The sequence below is a fragment of the Actinia tenebrosa genome, unplaced genomic scaffold (genome assembly GCF_029948245.1).
Source record: "Actinia tenebrosa isolate PJP-AT-01 unplaced genomic scaffold, QUT_ActTen_1.0 PGA_scaffold5__44_contigs__length_20552954, whole genome shotgun sequence".
NCBI lineage: Eukaryota > Metazoa > Cnidaria > Anthozoa > Actiniaria > Actiniidae > Actinia > Actinia tenebrosa.
The window spans coordinates 6379537-6402411 of record NW_028292582.1 but is presented as its reverse complement, the minus strand read 5'-3'; the positions used below and the strand labels follow the sequence as shown (position 1 = coordinate 6402411).

Genomic DNA, 22875 nt, shown 5'->3' with positions numbered 1-22875 from the left:
TATACGTATGAGCGACTATATGACATTCTACCATGAAATACATCCCTTCCAAGGAAAACAAACACTCGATCGATCGATAAAAGTCAATAAAATACACAAACTGGACGACAAACTCGATGGAGATTCAATGTTTTGGCTGGTTTCAGGTGGTTTCAAGATGGTTTCAGGTCGTTTTAGGTCGTTCCTTGTTTTAGTAAATACCAATAGTACAATTTTAGATCAATGACGCAGTAGAAATTCCTGGCCCGCCCCCATCCAAGCTTACGGCATGAAATACGTTTTTGTCATAAAAATATTCGACTAGAAATAAATATGTTTTGCTAATCAAACCTAATATCATTTTTCTTGCTAATAAAATAATATAAAACTCGTGCGAGTACTATTTTACATCAATGACGCAGTAGAAATTCCTGGCCTGTCCATTTACAATCTTTTGTTTACGTAACTAATTCGATTTGTATCAAAAAACAATAATCGCACTTAAAGTTTCTAATTTAGCTCCAGTTTCTAATTATCTGCTTAGAATACTACCAAATTAAGTTTAAAATAAGTTGGATTAAGGCACTCTTACCACGAAAACCACATGTGTTCAACCTCTTACACCTCCTCCGTGTCCCGATCTTACAGATCTCAACGTGCATTTTCACCTCGTGTTTCACCAATGTCAATCATGACGCGGTCCACCAATGGCATTCGTAACACTAAATTCCGATCATACCTAACTCACCAAAAACAAATGTACTGTGCCCATAGGCCCAGCACAAAAAGTTCGCTAAAGTTCGCTTATTAAATTTATAATAATTTTAAGGTTTTTGAGGCAGTTCATCTAGTTCATTAAAATAATATATATATTAATAAAATCTTATACGTATCGACATTCGACAAATGTGAAAAGAACTGGTGCATTATGAGGTGACACTGCACAGCCTAAAAAGACAGCTTATCACGATATTCCATTTTATCTCACTGCAAATGTTTGAATCGATACGTTAGGCTGAATCTAGCTCTTCGAAACTTATTGGCAAACCCATTTGTTTGTTCTAGCATAAATTAGTTATTATAAAATAACTAGCTTTTAACTCGCGCCCTGATTGGTCGAAATGCCATTATAATAATATTATAATAATAATAAACTCTTTATTTACTGAGGGTAGCACTAAATAGCAATATGCTAACAAACCTGTGGCCCTCTAATATATGAACTATGAAGATATGTGTATTAAAAACTATAAAATTTAGTTGAGAGAATCTTTCCATTCGACGCAATTAATTAATTAATTATCTCTACGTCATTTTTAACTTCTGTGTATCTTCCGTGTTAACCGGCTTTTAAGTATTTCTATTGACTAAAAAGTAAACAAGGTAACACGGACTTCGTTATAATGCAAATGAAATCTAAGTATGGTATCTTGCTGTTTATTTGTAAGGCATTAGGAAGCTATAAAAGACGGTGTTCCTTCGAGGTTTACCTAAATGATATCTTACTCTTTATTTTACGAATTCGTACCTTTACAGAAGTGAAAAACTGAAACCAGGAAAAGCAGCTGAAACATCCACTTCATTGTTTGTTTCCTCTCATGAGACGACATTGTTTGCTCGAACAAGGTGGCCCCGTTCTGATTTGTGTAGTTTGAACCATGGTCAATAGAAATAGAATATCGCTGGGGTCAAGATATAATATGCCGCTTTGACAAGGAAGTGGCACTGCTTGCCAATTTTTTTAAACAATATTTGCATTCATTCTGATGAATACTATCACTAGTTATAGCCGAAACGTAATTTTTTTCAAATTCTACGCATTTTATCCGTAATCTTACATATAATTAATCATGTCTGAACGCAGAAGCCTAAAAGATAGTTAGACAAGGTCTGATACGTAATGACAATAGAGAAATTGTGAAAACAAGTGGTGTATTATGAGGTGACATCGCAGAGCCTAAAAAGACAGCTTATCGCGATATTCCACTTATCTAACTACAAATGTTTGGAATAGAATCGATACGTTAATCTGATTTTAGCTCTTGGCAACTTAGTGGCAAGCCCATTAGTTTGTTCTAGCATGTTTGAATCGATACGTTAAGCTGAATCTATCTCTTCAAAAGTTATTGGCAAACCCATTTGTTTGCATAAATTAGTTATTATTAAATAACTAGCTTCTAACTCGCGCCCTGATTGGTGGAAATGGAATTTTAGGTGAGAGAATCTAAAACTCTCATGTTATTCTTCCTCTTTGAAATTTTATATGGAAAATGAATTATGACAGTGTTTTTGGTTCATTCGTTCATTAATCAGATATGCACTTGCTAATTCATACAAGAGATATGGAATAGCTAGTGAGCTTTCTGTTTTCGATGATCTGATAAAAACACTTGGGATGCTAAGAGAACACTTGAGAAATTGGAAACCACTCCTCTTCATGTCGCAGTTCTCTCATGCATATTTTCAGCATCTCGCGTGTCTAGATCAGAGTATTTAAAAGGAAAACTGTTTTATATTTCTTAAATTGAAAAAAACTAGGTTTCGTTACCTGGTCAAACGATGTAAAGTACACAGTCTATAGAAGAGCATATTTATATCTAATACTTACTGTCATTTTCGCTTTAAAACAGTCTTACTAGTACGTCATGATTTTTAATTTCCGTGTAATTTGCGTGTTAACCGACTTTCAAGTATTTCTATTGACTAAAACGTGCACAATGCAAGGTAACACGGACTTGGTATCATGCCAACCAATTCTATGTATATCATCTTGCTGTTTGTTTGTCGGACAGGGATCAGGAAGCTATAAAAGTGATGATTGGGGGTGTTTTAACTAATATCTTACTCTTCATTTTAAGAAGTTGTACCTTTACAGAATTGAAAAACTGAAACCAAGAACAGAAGCTGAAACATCCTCTTTATTGTTTGTTTCCTTACATACGACGACATTGTTTGCTTGGACAAGACGCGACTGTTCTGATTTGTCACAAAGCGATCTAGGGTGTATAATTACAGTACTTCAACTCGGTTATGCTATTTGAACCATTGTCAGTGGAAATTGAATAGCACTGGAGTCATGTTTTCATATGCGTTGTCAAGAGGAAAGGGATTTTCTATTATTTTTGGCCTCGATTTTCAGTACAGGGAGGAATTGTGTTGTTTTCAAGTGTGAAACCACATAACAGCCGATTGATTGCTTCGGGATTCTTGAGTTCTTGTTGATTATTAGTAAAACGCAATAAGGGTAGGAAAATGGACCAAAACAAGGCTAAACTGCTGATTAAAACGCTTTTAATGCTAGATCCGCTTCCTATGCTGTTGTATTACAGTATAGTCTTGTGCAATCCCTTTTGTATTTTCCTCATTTGTTAATATTTGACATTTTTTTTCGTGGGATGTTTGGACAATCCGCCATTTTAATCAGGGTTCAGAAATGTGTTTGTTTATTTATTTAATACTTTTTGGTAGCAAGAGAGATTGTTAATCAACACTAGGAATGTTCATTGAATGACAATTTGGCTTCAAGCATCTGTCAATTTTATAATTCGTTGTTCTATCAAACCTCATATCAATCCACTTGAACGAATCAGATTAGATCTAGAAGACAAATCAATTATTCCTCCATTTTTAATCAACGTTGAATGCGCTATAATTTCTTTAGATCTTCTCTAGATGTAAAATAGTGTAATTTTCTTCCCCGGGTATTGTTATTCATGAGATGGTAATGAGGAATGGGGAATTGCGATGGACTGGGACACGCCTACAGTAGGCCAGGGCAAATGTTTGTGGGATCCAATTCAAACCCGGTCTTCCCATGGGAGGGAGGGTGGGGCGCAATCAATGTTTAGCAAGCGGCTGCATCGAGTAGAGTGACACTAGGACCAGGTGGAGTCCCTTTTGTTATCTCATTTGCATAATCCCCAGGGAATCACTTTACATATGCAAATTAAGTTTGCATAGAGGTTCAACTGTATTTTTATTTATAAGACATTCAAAGAAATTACTCGATTCTGATTGGACGAGAGGAATACAATTAAATCCCATTTTGTATTTTGTAGAGTTTCAATTAAGTTGCTCAATTGAGAGTATTATGAACAAAAAAAATGCACAATCTTCTCGTACAATTAATTGGAAATTTATAGATACTCGTGATGCTTTGGAAGTTCTCAAATTGGACCCGCCTAAAGGCTCGTCCAATTTTAGAAAATTTAAATTAAAAAAAGTTAAAAAAGTGAAATTCACTACATTTTCTATCTTATTGAATTATCTGTACTTATTCTTAAGTGGGAGAGTAGTAAGGTTGAAAACAAAGTCGAGCCGTGAGAAGAAAACGATGTATTCATTTCGATTTAATTTTTTCACTGCATGGTTTTCACTATGCGGGACATTGTCTTCATCTTTAATTTCAAAAAAAAAAAAAGAATTCATGTTTTTTTTCCTTCGATTTCATTTTCACCATTAAGTTTCATCTATATTAATTGGGTTTCCTGTACCTTTTTGGGAGATCCGTAATTATGCATTATCTATGTTTATGTTAAGGTGTGACTGTTGTGATTTTTTTGTTTTGTTTTCTAAATAAAGATATGTTTAATGCAATTATTTTCTTTATTTATTGAGTAGGACCATACCTCCAGCCATCGAGTGCTGAAGCGCAGTATGGCAGCGGAAAGCATTTACGGCTACGCCGGAGATTTCGGCCCCGACACCGCTATCCAGTGACTAATCGAGAAGTTCAGCAGAAGACTAAGAGAGAAGTTAGTCGGCTCCTAGACCGTAAATGATCAACCCCTTGCTATGATTAGCACTGTTTGATGAATCTGTCTAGTGGCTACCTTCCTAATACTTGCTTAGTCCGTGTTGGAGGTGGTTTCAAACCTGTCTTGAAAAACCAGACATGCGCAAAAGCTCAACATCGAATTTAATATGAAATTTTTATCTTTTATACCATAGTTAATGCTCCATCGAATTCTTTATCATATGACCTATGAGTTTTATTAAATGTGGTTTTGCTTAAAGTGTTGCGAAGAGAGCGTCTTAAACGCAACATACCCCTTAAGGTATCCAGTAACCTTAACTTTGCCACACACCCGAGACATCCACAGAAGCTAAGGCGTCGCATGCACGTTAGATAGAACTAACGGTAATGCACGGATTACGCAGGGTAATATTCTAGCACGAAGGCATCAGGGAAGAGAGTGATCGGCCCACAGACCGTATCTACAGCTAATGCCTTGCACTATCTAATATATAACTCTTATTAACCGAGTGCGAGGTCCGCACCGTAAGTTATGGACCGAGTTTTTTCCACTGCCTTATGGCCCAAGCGCGTAGCGCGCCGGCCATAAAAAAGTGAAAAAAACGAGGATCCATAACTTACGGTACGGACCAAGCAAACGAGGTTAATAAGATAGTTATCTCTTATATGGCAAGGCAATGAGATTAAAAAGAGGCGAAGTAAAAAAAAGTAAAGTTGACAGCGCATGTCAAATGAGAACTGCATTGCAAGGGCTTCCTGTACGTGCCAAAAGTCATGTAGTGTTTGAGGCGCTCAAAAGGCGAAGTTTTAGTTTACTTTGAAAGAATTTAGCTATAGTTTTCTGAAATACTAGTTAACAAAAGTGAGGCTTTCTTTTGCAAAACATGTAAATGCAAAGCAAAAAAGGCATCAAAAGAAGACCTCGAGAACTCAACATGAGATTGAGAAGAAAACTGTCGTACTTCAAACTTCAAGATCTTCACAACCAAGATGAAAAATACTACAGCCTTCCGTTTGTTTCCCTGCCTTTTATTGTGAAAAACACTCAAAAACTCTCTCCAGAAATGAATGAGAAGCTTTGAAAAATTACGGCTCGCTGAACATGGACGGCAGTTTTCGTCATTTTTCAACGTTTTGACTGTTAGAAGCAGGCCGCCATATGCACAATGGCTGAATTCATGAAGACGGCACACTTTCGACTCAATTAAAAAAGGTACTGCCAACTCTCCTGTCCAAAAATGCATTCAAATTCAAGTGTGGATGAAATATTCCTGAAAATATGGAAATACTTCAAGAGCGGATGAGCCTAGAAAACTACATAAAACGTTAACGAAAGAAACTACCGGCTTTTTCATCCCATCGATTAAGATAAGTTCAAAGTTAACGTTGTAAGATTACTGAAGTAACAAATTTACGTTAATTCTACTTGTAAACCTATCTTTATTTCATTTACTGAATTAGCCGCTATTCACCACTATTGTATGAAAGAGTGAACCATTTCATTTTTCGGTCCGTACCGTAGTAAGTTATGGACCGCAAATGGACCAATCATAGCGCGTGAAATTACCTTGCCATATAAAAAGCACAATTATTTAATGCATCGCATGTTGGTACATCTGTACCGCACTTTCTTTCGTTATCGCTCAACAGATTGTGACACAAGCTTCAAGAAACATTGCCGTATACCAGCAGCACCTTTCACCAAAACCTGCATATTCAAAACGATGAATACTGTTGACTTATTATTCATACATCTAAGGCCCTGGATAAACGAGGAAACATGTTTACAGCGCGCATATTGATTGTTTTAACGGCGGCCATGTTGGAGGAACTTAACAAAAGAATTGTCAATGAATTCTTTTGTTATATCCTCCAACGTGGCCGCCGTGTCTTTTGTTCTTTAATTCTCTTGGGAATGGTTGAAAACCATCAATTTCCTCCATGTTTCCAAATTTAGCCACATGCGAAACATTGCTGCTGTGCGGCAGAAACATTTTATGCTTTCAATACGCATGGAAACGTGGGATACTATTTCAGTGAAGGAGAATATTGAGCATATTATTGTATAATTCATAGGTTGTTGCCTACTAATTGCGAAAAAAACACCCAGGAGGCCACTGGAATCTAAAAAAAATGGGGTTCCCCGTGAATCTAAGCGAGATAATAAACGTTAAACACCGATGACGTAAGCAATCGTATTTCAAATTGTTTTGATCGATTTTATCTGAAACTTGTTTAAAAAAACAACTATATCTCATGAAAAACATTTTTTTGACCAAATTTTGCCCTCAAAAATGAAAAATGTTTCACTGAAGGGGTGCTGAATGTTTGCTGAAATAAGCATTCACATTTTGTAACAAGAATTTAATTAAGTATTGTTATTAGCGGAGTCCCATACTTAAGAAAAAATGGTAAACCATCGAGTTGATTTTTCATGACTTGGCTGACGTCACTTCCGTCCGTCCGTCCGTCCGTGTAAGCAAGAATCCCGATTGGCTGGTTAGATTATCTTTCTTTTTTTTTTTGGCGGGAATATCGACGCGTTGCAACATCCAGGTACACATAAAGGTAAATCCGGCTATTAAACTTTTGTAAAATACGTTTTTACACCTGTTATTACGTATAGAAATACCGAAAGATAACAAGACAATTTTTTATTCAAGCTTATATTTATATTTATATTTACTCTATTTACGATGGAACCCCTTTCCGAAATCGATATGTCGAAAGAAAGCTCAGAGGAGAATGAAGCCAAAAGAAAGGCCAGAAGTAAAAGAGTTTTTTCGGAAGAGGAAAAACTCTGGAGGCGTGAGAAAGAAAGGCAAAGACGAAGGAATCTCACCAAAGAAAAGCGGCAAGCAGAGAGAGAGAGAAAACGCAAATCCAGGCGGGACTTCGATTATGAACAAGGAGAACATGATCGTGAACGAAAAAGGAATATGAGGCAAAACTTGACGGATGAACCAAGAGAAAATGAGCGTGAAAGACAAAGGAATATGAGGCAAAACTTGACGGATGAACAAAGAGAAAATGAGCGTGAAAGACAAAGGAATTTGAAGCAAAACTACTAGCTAAGGCGACTCTCAGATGCACAGAAAAAATCGCTTTAGGGCAAGTTATAGACCAAAGACAATTAAAAAAACTTTCATGTATTCAAAGATGGATTAAGAAGTGTTCTCCAAGAATTCAGGTGTGCGTTGTTTAGCAAACAATCGTATATTATTATTTTTTGACAAGCATTTTTTCTCGACGAATCGACAAATCAAAGACTTTCCCTCAAGACTTTTAATATTTCTGTAGATATGCTTAATCTATTTTAATGCTGGAGGAAATATAACATGAAGAGCATATTACAACAAATATTCGTCCTTTGTTTAGCTTTGTAAATCATTAACAATTCGGTTGTTTTTAACCAACTATGATATGTTTTTCGTTCAAGAAAAATTCAGCTTTGCTTGCCTCCTATCGCGGGTCCCATCGGCAAAACAAAGCTGAAGACTTTCATTCAACAATTTTATATCTTTCTACAGATAATTTATTTATATATTGAATGAAATGTAAAATTACACCAAACATTCAACTGTTTATTAAGTTGTTCAAGCTAGCCATGATTATACAAATGAGCTTAAATTTGTGTTGTTGAGAGATGATATTGTATAAAGACCTTGTCTTTCACTTTTTAACCAAGCTAAAAAATGTTCAAAAACATTTACAGATGCCAATTTACTGACAAAGAAATTAGTCATTTTGTATTTTGCATTATTTTCTATTTTGTCTCAGTTGTTCGTGTCAAGTTTAATACTCAATGTAAACTTTGCTTTTCGAAAACTTTTGTCGTTCGTGATTTTCGTATCTTTCTCACACATGAAAACAGACATGAAAACTGGTAAAATCGAATCTCAAAATTTAGTAAGCTTAGTTTTCAAGCTTCTCGAAAAGTAGTTAATTCTCATATGAAAGGAATAAAATTATTTCAATGAAGTAATTAAGAAAACGTTTTCCTTCGAACTGATGACCCATTTGGTTTTAAATGTTCAGGACCTTCATTTCTCAAGTTTAGTTAGTTGATGATCTCCAGGCAATTTTCTCTCTGATTCTACCAAAGCATTTGTTTGTTTGTTTTTTATTTTCATTGCGGTAAAAATACATTTATAAAAACATCAAAATTCTTATAGTTTTCCAAACATCGTTATGTGAAAGACGCAAGTAAGCTTTAGTTTTTTCTCACCTTAACCAGTTTTCAAGTCTGTTTTATAGTCCTGATTTGTCCTAAAAGAATCGGGAATCTCCAAAATTTCGATTTCAATGAAAGACATCCAAGCTAAATTTCACTAAACCTGATATTTTGTTGGATTGTCTGTAGTTATCTTTCGTTTTTTAAAGTAAAATTAAACAGGAATTCAAAGCTTAAAAATGTCGGCCATGGAAAACTTTGTCGAAGAATCTTCAAAGAACAAAAATAGCCCGTGGGGTTGCTGGTGGTGAGTTGTGTTCCAAATTCCTAAGTGGGATGGTATAATCGCGCATAAAAAGCAATGGTAGTGCATTTTGATTCGAATTCACTGCATGGTTTTTATTATGGGATACATTATCTTCATCTCGAATAAAAATAATTGAAGATTTTTTTCCCGATCTTATTTTTACCTTTCAGATTCATTCAAATTGGGCTCCCTGGCTCCCTAATTTCGTATCGGGAGCTCCGCTTTTAGGCAGTGCCTAAATATATATATTACATAATGCACGAAGGAATAAAGGGGGTACTCGTGCGATTTAAAAAGTTATTTTTTTGAATATTTTATTGAGGTTAGATCGGGTACTAAAAGCGCGACAAGCGTGACGCGGCGTTACGAAACAGCGTGACCAGCTCATGACCAGTCGTTTTTCCCCTTCTTCCAGCCTTCCTTATTTTTTACAAGCAGGGTAAAAACTAAAGAAAAATCGTTATTTCAAGCGTTCAAAGTATCAGAAAACTTATCCAATTCGAAGAACAATAATTAATGAGTATTTATTGTGCAGAGAAAGGGATTTCATTAAACAAATGTTATGTGAAAAGTATTTTTTTTGAAGTTGAATAAAGTGGACGTCTTTCATGAATGTTTCACGTCAGCGTGCAAAACAAAACTCTAGGCATAAAGTTTACGAAAAATGTTCAACTTCACCGAGAACAAGAGACAGATTTAATAAAACAAAATAATAATTTTCTTTGTCAGTAATTGGCCATGGTTGCTGTAAACGTGTATTCAATTTCCATTTATCTTTAAAATAAAGCTAGGATATCTGTTTGAAAATATTGAAAAAAGTTCACCAATCCGAGGCGATCAAAACCATGCTTTTCTAAAAACTTAGGATATTTGATTGTGAACCAAAAACACCTGAATTTTTGAAGATTGCTTCTTAATCCAAAATTGCCTGCATAAAAATATAGTTATTGCTATTGTTTTTGCCATTAAATTTGTCCCAAAACGACTTTTTCTGTACCTTCGGTTGTTTTGCTTTTGAAACCCGCGGAAATCCTTCGACGTACATGCGCAGTAAGTGTGCGCGTTGACAATAGTAGGCACCAACCTTAAATATAAAATATCAAATCTTGTGCTTCAAATCTTGTGCTTCAAAGAAAAACATTGGAAATTTGCTGCTAAAATACAAATTTGAAATAGAAATCGTGAGAAAACAAGAAAGTTAGAAGAAGCATAAATGCAGCCGAAAATGGGAAAAAGCCTTGTTTGTACGAATCAGTCTTCCCATATATCCAATAAAGAGACGTGAGATACTGGATACGAGAGCGCGCATTTCGTCATCAATCAGATAATCAGCCAATTACCCTGCGCTCGCTTTCATTTGAATGAATTTGAAGAGAAAAAAAGCGAAAGAAAGAGATAAAAGATTTTGCAAGCGAAACATTGCTAAGTGGATAATTTTAAGATTCCATAGCACATAGCACTTGTTCAGGTAAGAACTTTGACATACTCCAACGTTTTGATAATGATTCTCTTTTTCAGTTGCGTGGAAATTATTCAATCAAACTTCAGCAGTAAATCTTTGAAATGCGGACTCCAATAATGACGACTAGCTCTTCCCGAAGCCCCAAGAAAGAAAGAGAGACGACGAACCAAAAGAGAAATAGTTAAGTGACAGAAAAAAAAGCCTAGAAACGACAACTGAGCGATGAAACATGCCCTGGAATAAGGTACAAAGCAATCAGAGAGGAGGAGATTGAGAACATTAGGAGAAGGTATTATGTTTTGTAACATATCAAGTGAACCATAGATTTGTCATTAGTAAAAGAACTCTATAAAGGCATTTGAAAAAAAGAAATGCTTGTGATTGGATGAACAACGATTACTTTCTTTCACCAGTGTTTCGATCTCTAAACTCAACTATATTGATGGTACAGGAATAGAAACAACGCTCTCTCTGTCAGTGTGTCTTGCATGTCTAAAGATTGGCAAATCACAAGTATCTTTATCTCTGAACTCAGCTATTGGTGGTCCGGAATAAGACACAACGCTCTCTCTGTTAGTGTGTCTTGCATGTCTAAAGATTGGCAAATCACAAGTATCTTTATCTCTGAACTCAGCTATTGGTGGTCCGGAATAAGACACAACGCTCTCTCTGTTAGTGTGTCTTGCATGTCTAAAGATTGGCAAATAACAAGTATCTTTATCTCTGAACTCAGCTATTGGTGGTACGGAATAAGACACAACGCGCTCTCTGTTAGTGTGTCTTGCATGTCTAAAGATTGGCAAATAACAAGTATCTTTATCTCTGAACTCAGCTATTGGTGGTCCGGAATAAGAGACAACGCGCTCTCTGTCAGTGTGTCTTGCATGTCTAAAGATTGGCAAATCACAAGTGTTTTGATCTGCAAAGAGTGATCTATGTTCTTGAGGGATCGATCCTCGCGCTCGAATTGGCTATAGACTCATAGGACATTGTTTTAGTCACATCCAGCTAGTCTGTCAAATATTAGAGTAAAATTTTATGTTTTGGTTTTCAAAGACGGCACTTTTTCGCTATGATTAGGTTATAACTTATAGCCTGGTATAAGCTCATCCAATCAAAACGCAGCATTGATGATAGACCACTGATCTGGATTTGTCTAAAGCCTTTGGAAAAATAGACCGGAAATGATGAAAGTTGGCAAACAAATGGCATGTGTTATTCTGATCGGAAAGTTCCGCAAAACTCGGTCTCTTCCGATATAGGGAATCATCCACTTTTTTTTCGTGCCACCTAAACCAGACCATTTCAGACCAGAGCGATTTGTTTTGGTAGTACGATGGACGGAGCCATGACCATGGTTGGGTTAAGCGATTTCAACAAATTGACGTTAACTAGATGTATTGTTGCGAGATCGAGTAGACACTTGGAGATGGAGTAGGACAAGCATACCAGACTTAGGACCTTTTCAGTTTTTTTTAAAGAAAGTTTTTTTTGCTGAAATCTTTTTTGTTCTTTATTGATTAAGTAGGACCATACCTCCGAACATCCAGTGCTGAAGCGCAGTATGGCAGCGCGAAGCATTTACGGCTACGCCGGAGATTTCGGCCCCGACACCGCTATCCAGTGACTAATCAGGAAGCTCGGCCGAAGCCTAAGGGAGAGGTTAGTCGGCCCCTAGACCGTGTCCGACCCCTTAGCACTGTGTGTTGAGTCTGTCTGGTGGCTACCTTCCTAATGCTTCCTTAGTCCGTGTGGGAGGTGTTTTGAAATCTTACTTGAAAAAATACACATGCGCAAAAGCTCACAATCGAACTAGGATCTTTTATCATTAATACTCAGTCCACGATGCGAATATTTACTAATTATATCGAATGTTTTTTGGTTTCAACCAATAAGTCATACAAGTACCTTGGTACATAACAAAGAAGGGTAAAAACAGGTCAAACATCAAAGAATGTGACTACTTTCACTGGAAGACATATCTGACAATGCTATAAAGAACATGTAGTGTATGGTTTTCTAGTAATGTAGTAACTTTGTAATAAATTAATGAATGCCACGAATATATTTGGCATCTTTTTTTTGCTAAAAGGGTGAAACATCGGATGCGGCGTGTGTCTTAGACTCCGAGGAAGATCTAAAATAACTTTTAATTCCGTTTAACACTGTAAAACTGAAATGATTGTGTTCGCATTACCTTCTCTTGCTTTCTCTCTCCTTTACAATCTCTATTAACATTTCATTTAATGCTAATAATTCTATTATCCCTAACCCGCAAATTAGCATCTTCACATGTATATGATCTGATACGCGTCACAAACATTAGCATACGATGCATAAAATATATCTAAATTATGATCAATAACTTAATGTATATAATAAATATAATAAATGTTAAATTAGAATACAAAATAGTCTTAAACGATATTCTATGTTCAAATCGTAAAACGTCAAACTTAGTTGTCTAAATTATATAAAGATTATAATACACGATAGATACTGGATAAGAGATCTCGCATTACGTTATCGATCAGATAATCAGTCAATTACCTTGCGCGCTTTGAATAAATTTGTTCAGTGAGACAAAAAGCAAAAGTAAGCGATAAAAGATTTCGCTAGTAAAAAAGTGTTAAGCAGATTGTTTTGTGATTCAATAGTATGCACATAGCACTTTTTCAGGTAAGAATAATTATCCAATAAAGAGACGTGAGATACTGGATACGAGAGCGCGCATTACGTCATCAATAAGATAATCAGCCAATTACCCTGCGCGCGCTTTCAGTTGAATGAAGTTGAAGAGAAAAAATTAAAGCGAAAGAAAGAGATAAAAGATTTTGCAAGCGGAACATTACTAAGCGGATAATCTTAAGATTCCATAACACATAGCACTTGTTCAGGTAAGAACTTTGACATACTCCAATGGTTTGATTATGATTCTCTTTTTCAGTTGCGTGGAAATTATTCAATCAAACTTCAGCAGTAAATCTTTGAAATGCCGACTCCAATAATGACGACTAGCTCTTCCTGAAGTCCAAAGAAAGAAAGAGAGACGACGAACCAAAAGAGAAAGAGTTAAGTGACAGGAAAAAAACAACATAGAAACGACAACTGAGCGATGAAACACGCCCGGGGACATGCCACCAGGCCATCAGAGACTGGAGGAGATTGAAAACATTGGGAGAAGGTATTATGTTTTGTAACATATCAAGTGAACCATAGATTTGTCATTAGTAAAAGAACTCTATAAAGGCATTTGAAAAAAAGAAATGCATGTGATTGGATGAACAACGATTACTTTCTTTCACCAGTGTTTCGATCTCTAAACTTAACTATATTGATGGTACAGGAATAGAAACAACGCTCTCTTTGTCAGTGTGTCTTGCATGTCTAAAGATTGGCAAATCACAAGTATCTTTATCTCTGAACTCAGCTATTGGTGGTCCAGGATGAGCAACAACGCTCTCTTTGTCAGTGTGTCTTGCATGTCTAAAGATTGGCAAATCACAAGTATCTTTATCTCTGAACTCAGCTATTGGTGGTCCAGGGTGAGCAAAAACGCTCTCTCTGTTAGTGTGTCTTGCATGTCTAAAGATTAGAAATCACAAGTATCTTTATCTCTGAGCTCAGCTATTGGTGGTCCAGGATGAGCAACAACGCTCTCTCTGTTAGTGTGTCTTGCATGTCTAAAGATTGGAAATCGCAAGTGTCTTTATCTCTGAGCTCAACTATTGGTGGACCAGGATGAGCAACAACGCTCTCTCTGTTAGTGTGTCTTGCATGTCTAAAGATTGGAAATCACAAGTGTCTTTATCTCTGAGCTCAACTATTGGTGGTCAAGGATGAGCAACAACGCTCTCTCTGTTAGTGTGTCTTGCATGTCTAAAGATTGGCAAATAACAAGTATCTTTATCTCTGAACTCAGCTATTGGTGGTCCGGAATAAGACACAACGCTCTCTCTGTCAGTGTGTCTTGCATGTCTAAAGATTGGCAAATCACAAGTGTTTTGATCTGCAAAGAGTGATCTATGTTCTTGAGGGATCGATCCTCGCGCTCGAATTGGCTATAGACTCATAGGACATTGTTTTAGTCACATCCAGCTAGTCTGTCAAATATTAGAGTAAAATTTTATGTTTTGGTTTTCAAAGACGGCACTTTTTCGCTATGATTAGGTTATAACTTATAGCCTGGTATAAGCTCATCCAATCAAAACGCAGCATTGATGATAGACCACTGATCTGGATTTGTCTAAAGCCTTTGGAAAAATAGACCGGAAATGATGAAAGTTGGCAAACAAATGGCATGTGTTATTCTGATCGGAAAGTTCCGCAAAACTCGGTCTCTTCCGATATAGGGAATCATCCACTTTTTTTTCGTGCCACCTAAACCAGACCATTTCAGACCAGAGCGATTTGTTTTGGTAGTACGATGGACGGAGCCATGACCATGGTTGGGTTAAGCGATTTCAACAAATTGACGTTAACTAGATGTATTGTTGCGAGATCGAGTAGACACTTGGAGATGGAGTAGGACAAGCATACCAGACTTAGGACCTTTTCAGTTTTTTTTAAAGAAAGTTTTTTTTGCTGAAATCTTTTTTGTTCTTTATTGATTAAGTAGGACCATACCTCCGAACATCCAGTGCTGAAGCGCAGTATGGCAGCGCGAAGCATTTACGGCTACGCCGGAGATTTCGGCCCCGACACCGCTATCCAGTGACTAATCAGGAAGCTCGGCCGAAGCCTAAGGGAGAGGTTAGTCGGCCCCTAGACCGTAGATGATTAATAATTCTATTATCCCTAACCCGCAAATTAGCATCTTCACATGTATATGATCTGATACGCGTCACAAACATTAAGATACGATGCATAAAATATCTAAATTATAATAAATAACTTAAGGTGGCTGGACCCCCTCACGCTTGACCGCTACCTTCCACGTTTAGAACGCTAGTGCATAAACGTGTTTTATCCGATTGCAAATCATTTTAGCACATAAGTCACATAAAGATTGAATTAATGTTGGATGCAATTTTTAATGAGATCGGACGTCATAACACGTGATTATGATGAAATATGTGTTTTCGTTTAGAAAACAATTTTAGCCTTGCAGAGCGTTCAACACTTAAATGCTTCGTACCACATAATTATATACTAGATGCCTCCATTTGTAGGGATTTTTGAAAATCTATTTAGCTAATTGTGAGATATTCGAGATTCTTTAAATATAGTGCATAATCTACTTCAAAACTAAACAATGGACTTGATACGGCCGAAATTAATATTTTAGTGCTATATACTCACAAAAGTCATTGCTCATTTAGTTTTACTCTGTATCTAGTTTTAAAAGGAACATTTTGAAGGTAATCGACTTATGCGATATTGTGAAAACGTATAGTGCGTAAGACGTACCACTTTTTCAGGTAAGAATAATTATCCAATAGAGACGTGAGATACTGGACACGAGAGCGAGCATTACGTCATCAATCAGATAATCAGCCAATTACCCTGCCCGCGCTTTCAGTTGAATGAAGTTGCAGAGAAAAAACTAAAGCGAAAGAGAGTGATAAAAGAATTTGCAAACGAAACATTGCTGAGTGGATTATTTTAAGATTCCATAGCGCATAGCACTGGTTCAGGTAAGAACTTTGACTTTGACTTAGTCAAGTGGTTTGATTATGATTCTCTTTTTTACTGAGTTCCGTGGAAATTATTCAATCAAACTTCAGCAGGAAAACATTAAACTGCGTGTAAAAAATGAGAAACGTCTTTTGGCATCTGATAATGACGACTAGCTGTGCTGTAAGCCCGAGCGAAGAAATAGATATGAAGAACCAATGCAGGTATACTGCTGAGTTTGAATGACCTTTATCAAATACTCTCAGAAATATACTAGGTTAAAGCATGTAAAGAATGTAGAAGCGCACGTTTTATAAGCCCAAACGTACAGAACCAGTTTAGTCTCTTCCTCCTTTTCATCAATCCGTAGTCCTCTTATATCTTCGTTATTACGAATTAACGTTAACTGGGCAAGTATTGTCAAAATAAACATTTATGGGGATATTGGATCTCCCTGTTTGGTACCTCCTTTTAGCTCAAAAAATCAAAAGCTTTTCCATTATTAATAATACAACTATTAGAATTAGTAAGGAGTGTATTGATCCATCTAACAAAACCATCTCCAAAGCCGGCCAAAAGATCGAAGAACAGCAAAGATGAAGTTATGCTCAACGGAATCGAAGTCTTTCTGAAAATCTGCTGCAAGAAGAATATATGAACGATCATCACTTCTTTCTAAATAATCAAAAACATCCGCTATTAATCTATAAATCTAAATCTAAAATTTCGAACACTAGTTAATTCAGGCCCTGATGAACCATATATAGAAATGCCATATAGCTTAATTTTGACATAACTATGGATTTATGGATTTGAATATACGTTCGATCTGAGCCCACGGAGAGCGTGCGCTCAAAAACCGCTGAATAATCTACAAGATTTTATTGAAAAACCATATACGTTTTGGCAAAACCCTAAAAATTTCCACGGGACTCTAAGCTTATTCGAAAAAAATTCGAAACATCTACGCAAAAATATAGAATTTTGTAGGAAATGCGAGCGCATGCTCTTTCCGTTTTGTTTTTGGCGATCAAAAGAATAAACGAAAAGTATGCACGCGCGCAAGTTGATGAAGCACGAGAATGGGGTAAGGCGAAATTTAAACTGCATCCGGTTACTAAAAATAGCCCAACTGGTAAACTATTCATAGTCAACTTGAATATGTAAATTATGTCCCAGAGGAATTGTTAATATGTATTCTCACGGACTTTATACTAATACAAAAGGAAAAGGACGCCATAAATTAATCACTCTCATTAAACCACCGACGAAGGATTGTATGTTTTTTGACCCACCCACCCGCGCACGAGCAAGACGGGTTCATCCACATTCTGTCCCATTTGTTGCTCTCCAGCCAGGATTTGTTCCAGGCCAGAGTTGCCTTTGCATACGGGCCTTAATATTAACAATAGATGTGGAAGAATGTTGCACCTTCGCATGTTCAGTTCACGTACAAGAAAAGCAGTTTCGTTCGCCTCCTATCGACAAACCAAAGAAGACTTTCCTTCAATAGTGTTATATTTATATTTATTTATTTCTATAGATAATTTAATTCAATATTGAATGAAATAAAAACATTTGCATTAATAAATCTGACTCAGTTCGTTCTTGTCAAGTTTAACTGAATGTCAATTACAACTTTGTTTTTCGAGAACGTTTGTCGCTCGTGATTTCCACATCTTTTTCACACAAAAACAGTTTAAACTGGTGAAATAGAATATCAAAATCTAGTAAGTTTAGTTTTTAAGCTTCTCGAAGAATAGTTAAACACGCTTATATGAAAGGAATATACAATCTTTTTATAAATAGCGATAAATAAATTATTTTCTAAACTGACACTTTTTTTTTTCGTTCAGGCTCTTGAGTAGTTTAGTGAGTTATGCCTAGGGGGCAAGAGATCGATTTCAGGACGACTCTCAAGAGCACACAGTTACATATTTCAACAAACAGGCTACAGGCATTTGTACAATATTACTTAAACTGATGAAATGCTTAGCTTAGTTCGTGTAATTAAGATTACTTTGGGAAAAACATTAATTGCTTAAAACATGTGATTTTGCAAAGAATGGTGTTATTTTTATGTTCGCCTTCCGGTTACAGCCATATCTGTAATGCTATATTTTGTCATATTTTAAGGTCATGTAACACGAAAACGAGAATGATGACCCTCCTTATTTATTGCATATTTGAAACGTACGTGGTGCAATGAACGACTACACAAAGTTCGGGGGAAATGACATTTCTTCTATTTCAAGGGAATCACCTTAATGGAATTTACAAATATCCACCAAACCAGTATTGAATCGTACTCTCGCCATTTGCGCTTCCTCGAGTCGCTGGGTTAAAATCAAAGCACGTTGCGCCAAAATTGTTTTCATCCTTTACTGATCCACTGGTAGCATCATATTTACAGATTTTCCTGGAACTGTCGGTGTGGAAAAAATACACATCATTTTGCCAGAATGGCACTGTGATATCTTTTCCCTTGATGCCTCGGATGTCAATGTATTCTACAGTCTTACAGACTCCAGCCCCAGTAAAACTCAAGATGTCTATACTTGAAATCTTGGCTCTCAAGTAGTCTCGATAATCGACACCATGAACAGGAAAACTTGACGTCACTCTGACATATGTTGATTGCTTTGAAATGATTTCCATCCGTTCAGTGCCTAAACGATAGCTTTCCCAGTTTGGATTGTCTTTCTCCATTCCTTTGCCTGTGGTAAAAAAAACCGAACAGAATGCCTTTTCCCGTCTGTTCTTGTGGGCATACGAGAGGATGAGAGTCCATGCAGAACCAGGCTCTGAGCTGAGATCGCACCAGACTTTATATTGATTGCCATTGGGGCGTGTGATGGTGTAGACACCGTCTTCGGTGGCTCCCATTCGAAGGTAATCAAGGCAAGACTTGGCATCCTGGAACATAACACATTAAAAGCCAAATTTAATCATTATTTGGTGTCAGTGTAGTATGTGTGGTGTATTGTACTGCAAATTGAAAAAAACGCTTTCGAGTTGGAAGGTTAAATCATTAGAGCTAAGACAAAAGGGATTATGGGTATTCAATATCTTGGGCATTTTGGAGAGTGGAATTTCATAAGAACACATGCATGAAGAGTTTGTTCGGTATCCTAAATCGATGTTAATTGTAGAGCTGCAAAACTGCAAAAAGCATAATATTGGTTTTATTAGTTGTATTCCCAGAATACCCTTCGGTCTTAACTTCGATGTTTTAACCTTTTCAACCCTACACCTCTTTTTCAATTTGGTTTAGTTATAGTTAATTTGAAATATACCCGCGATATGTCTAAGGAAAAAGTATTACAACCTTGCAAAGAACTTGAATAGTACAGAAAGTACAGAGTAGAAGAAGGTGTTTACTGTTGTGTCCACTAAACAGTCCCAAGATGCACTGCAATACGAACTCCACACTTTTATTTCGCAACCTCGAATGGCTAATAATAAGCAATTATTGGATGAGGTTGAGCATGCCGAAGCCGAAGGCTGAGGAAGATAACACAGCCGAGGTCTTGATAATTTACGATATCATTGGAAAAAATTGCCCATACGTTTGATTTATTTGCTCTTTTCGGTCTTTTTCCTTCTTTCCCAAAGCAAAAAGTTGTTCTTAAAAGTGAGGTTATATAGCACAAGTAAACTGCGTGACAAAACATCCTAAATGACCCGTAAATCTTCTTTTCTTTCGCTAACTGCCGTAGTTAGCATGTTTTCGAGGGTACGAAACCTAAGAAACCATAAGAGGCGAATGTAATGTATAGGCCAACAGATAGTATGAGCTTATAAAATCAGCAAAAATACGGTTCTAAATTTTAACAAATTCCTATGAATTATATACCAAAATGTTTAGGAAAGCCAGGGGTTTTCAAATCCACTTCTGTTTTGTTTTTGTTTTTTTTTGTTTTTTGTTTTTTTGTTTTTTTGTTTGTTTTTTTTTTGTTTTTTGACAGGTTCTGTTTTATTTCAAGGAGAGACGATTTTCTAGCTTGACCTCGGTTATGTCATGCATTTTCTCTTGTAAAATACATCCAACATTGTACATTCAACTCAAAAAGTACGGTGGTTTTTTTCAATAGAATTCAATCTAAACCATATAATACAGTCTGTGAATAGTTGAACTAACTGAATCCACTTCGGTTTTTTGCTTAGATAGTCATTATTTTGAGAAAAGATCCAAAAACCGTGTTTTTGAGTCATAATTTGTATGGGCTTACATAGGGGGTGTGAGCTTGAAATCGTAGCTGACCAAATGTTAACAGATTTTTTTCATATGATGCGATAACCGAATTCAATAATTGCTTTATTATACATTTTGTATGCTGGAAAAAAAATGATATAAACTTAAAATTATAGAGACAAGAATTATGAACGCCATGATGTCGCGTGAAAAACGCAAAATTTTTAAATCAGAATTGAAATATTTCAAGAATTATTCATAAAATATATGAAAATAAGTTAAGGATTCCTTAAATAATTGTTTTTATACATAATTCTGGAAATAAATACACATAATGAATAAAAACAAAGTTACCTCAGCGTGACCTTGAATGAACTTGACATGATAAATGCATTATCTGTAGGAAAACCTACAGATAATACATTTATCATGTCGAGTTCACACGATATCAGGGATTGGCTGAGGGCTCTCGACCAATCCGAATTGAGATACTTACTAATACCCCTATTTATTCTAATACCCCTCTCCAGTGCAAGCAAAATTGATGAAAATCGTACTACTTTAAGAACTTAAAAGTCAACATACTCGTTAACTCGCAGAAAAGAACATTTCCACAAGTGAGCCCTGGATACTCAAGACCCATTCCCAAGGTATCTCAGTATACCCTGCCACAGGGTCTAGTTTAGTCTTGATTTGTCCTAAATCTCCAGATTTTCGATTTCAATTAAAGACATCCGAGGTAAATTTCACTAAATTTGATATTGTATTGCATTATCTATAGTTATCTTTGTTTTTTTTTTAAGTAAAAGAGATTCAAAGCCTAAGACTGTTGGCCTTGGAAAACTTTGTTGAAGAATCTTCCAAGAACAAAACTAGCCCCTGGGGGTGGTGGTGAGTTTTGTACAAAATTCCTAAGTGGGAGAGTATACTCGTGCAAAAAAAACAAAAACAAAAACAAAAACAATGTGTTGCTTTTTTGATTCGATTTCACTGCATGGTTTTTATTATGGGAGGAATTTAATATTATTTTCACTTTTCAGTTTCATTCAAATTGTTCTCCGTGTGATTTCCGTATCGGGAGCTCCGCTTTTAGGCAGTGCCTAAATACATATATTACAATTCGCGCTTCCCATCATCCCGACAACGAGCAACCGTCAAATATTGTACTCATACCAGTGACGTTTTTATATCTATTAAATTCACCTCTGTTTGTCCATCATAGTAGTGGATGTACAGAGCATCGTCCTGATAAGATCCTGGATCGGATTTTCTGGTAGCGTTGTTCAGCTCACAGACATCCTTTTCAGCAGCCCCTTTTGGTTTGTAGTTGTACGACAAGCACTGGGCATTGCTTGTGCATAGAAAACTACAATCAACTGGCGATACCACGTGATGGCTTGATATCACGTGACCATTTAATACTTTACCTAAAAAGGATTAATACAAACTAGTCAATTGCCCGTAAATAAATTCGCCTTTTTTAAATTCTGAGAAATACGCTAATCTTTTGTTGTGTGCACTCTGTCATGTCTTCAGGGTGAAACATAAAATTATCGTGATTTATATGTGCAGACAACTGCCAATTTGCCTTAAAGATTAATAAATACATGTATGAGAAAACTTATACAAGTCTCTTAAGTCAGTATGTATATTTTTCAAGTTAGGGTAAATAAATGTCAAATTTGTTAAGAAACGACCTCATTGGCTAGAATTTGACAGAAAGTGACGCAGTTGACGTTTTAACACTTGAAGGGGTTGCCGCAAGTCATTTCAAGTCGCTCGGTAGTCTGACGTTTGCCGTGTGTTTTCTTGTTCAAACTTCAGCATTTAATTTCTTAAATAACATAACTTTTGTGACAAAGCCAAGATCCATCTTTAATGGCGTCAAATAGATCGGAGGAGCTCCAGATAATCGAATGGAGAAGTTGTTATATCAAAAGAGTCAGTTTTCCTTTGGCCATGCGTGCTTTGTTGAACAGGTTTGTTTATGGAATAGCTTTCAGATTTTATCGATATCAAAAAGTGATGATTTTTAGGCATGTTTTGGCCCTTTTTAAAGTTAAATGAGCAATGTAATTAATTAGCAATTCAAATTTAGTTAATTTTGAATCATTATTTTTTTCTAAGGTTTGTAATTAAATGAATTAAACTGGAAATAAAACTACGTCGTTGCCAAGCCACGTCGTTGTGTCGTGTCCGTATTCAGTGGAGAGTTGTCGAAGTGATACTTTTTTCGGGGAATTGAATAAGCCTGAAGCGAGATGACGTTTTACCCCCGACTCTATACCATAATAGTTTTTAGAATTCTTTCATATTCAAATTTTTGATTCCTTAGAGAATACAGGAAAAATAGTCATAATTAAAGAACAAAAGCTGTGTGAAAAGG

At 36.2% G+C, this 22875-nt stretch overlaps 1 protein-coding gene across 5 annotated transcripts in view; it reads right to left on the bottom strand.

The window, feature by feature from the left end:
• The window catches only part of LOC116303613 (uncharacterized), a 134149-nt gene extending 132543 nt beyond the window's left edge, over positions 1–1606 (bottom strand). For all 5 annotated transcript variants that reach the window (XR_016121357.1, XM_089038183.1, XM_089038181.1 and 2 more), the window contains exon 1: positions 1508–1606. Coding sequence is in view for 4 of the 5 variants with exons in the window: in XM_089038183.1 (XP_088894309.1) it covers positions 1508–1589 (82 nt within the window). In the remaining variant the exon portion in view is untranslated. The remainder of the gene's footprint in view (positions 1–1507) is intronic.
• Between the last annotated feature and the right edge of the window lie 21269 nt (positions 1607–22875).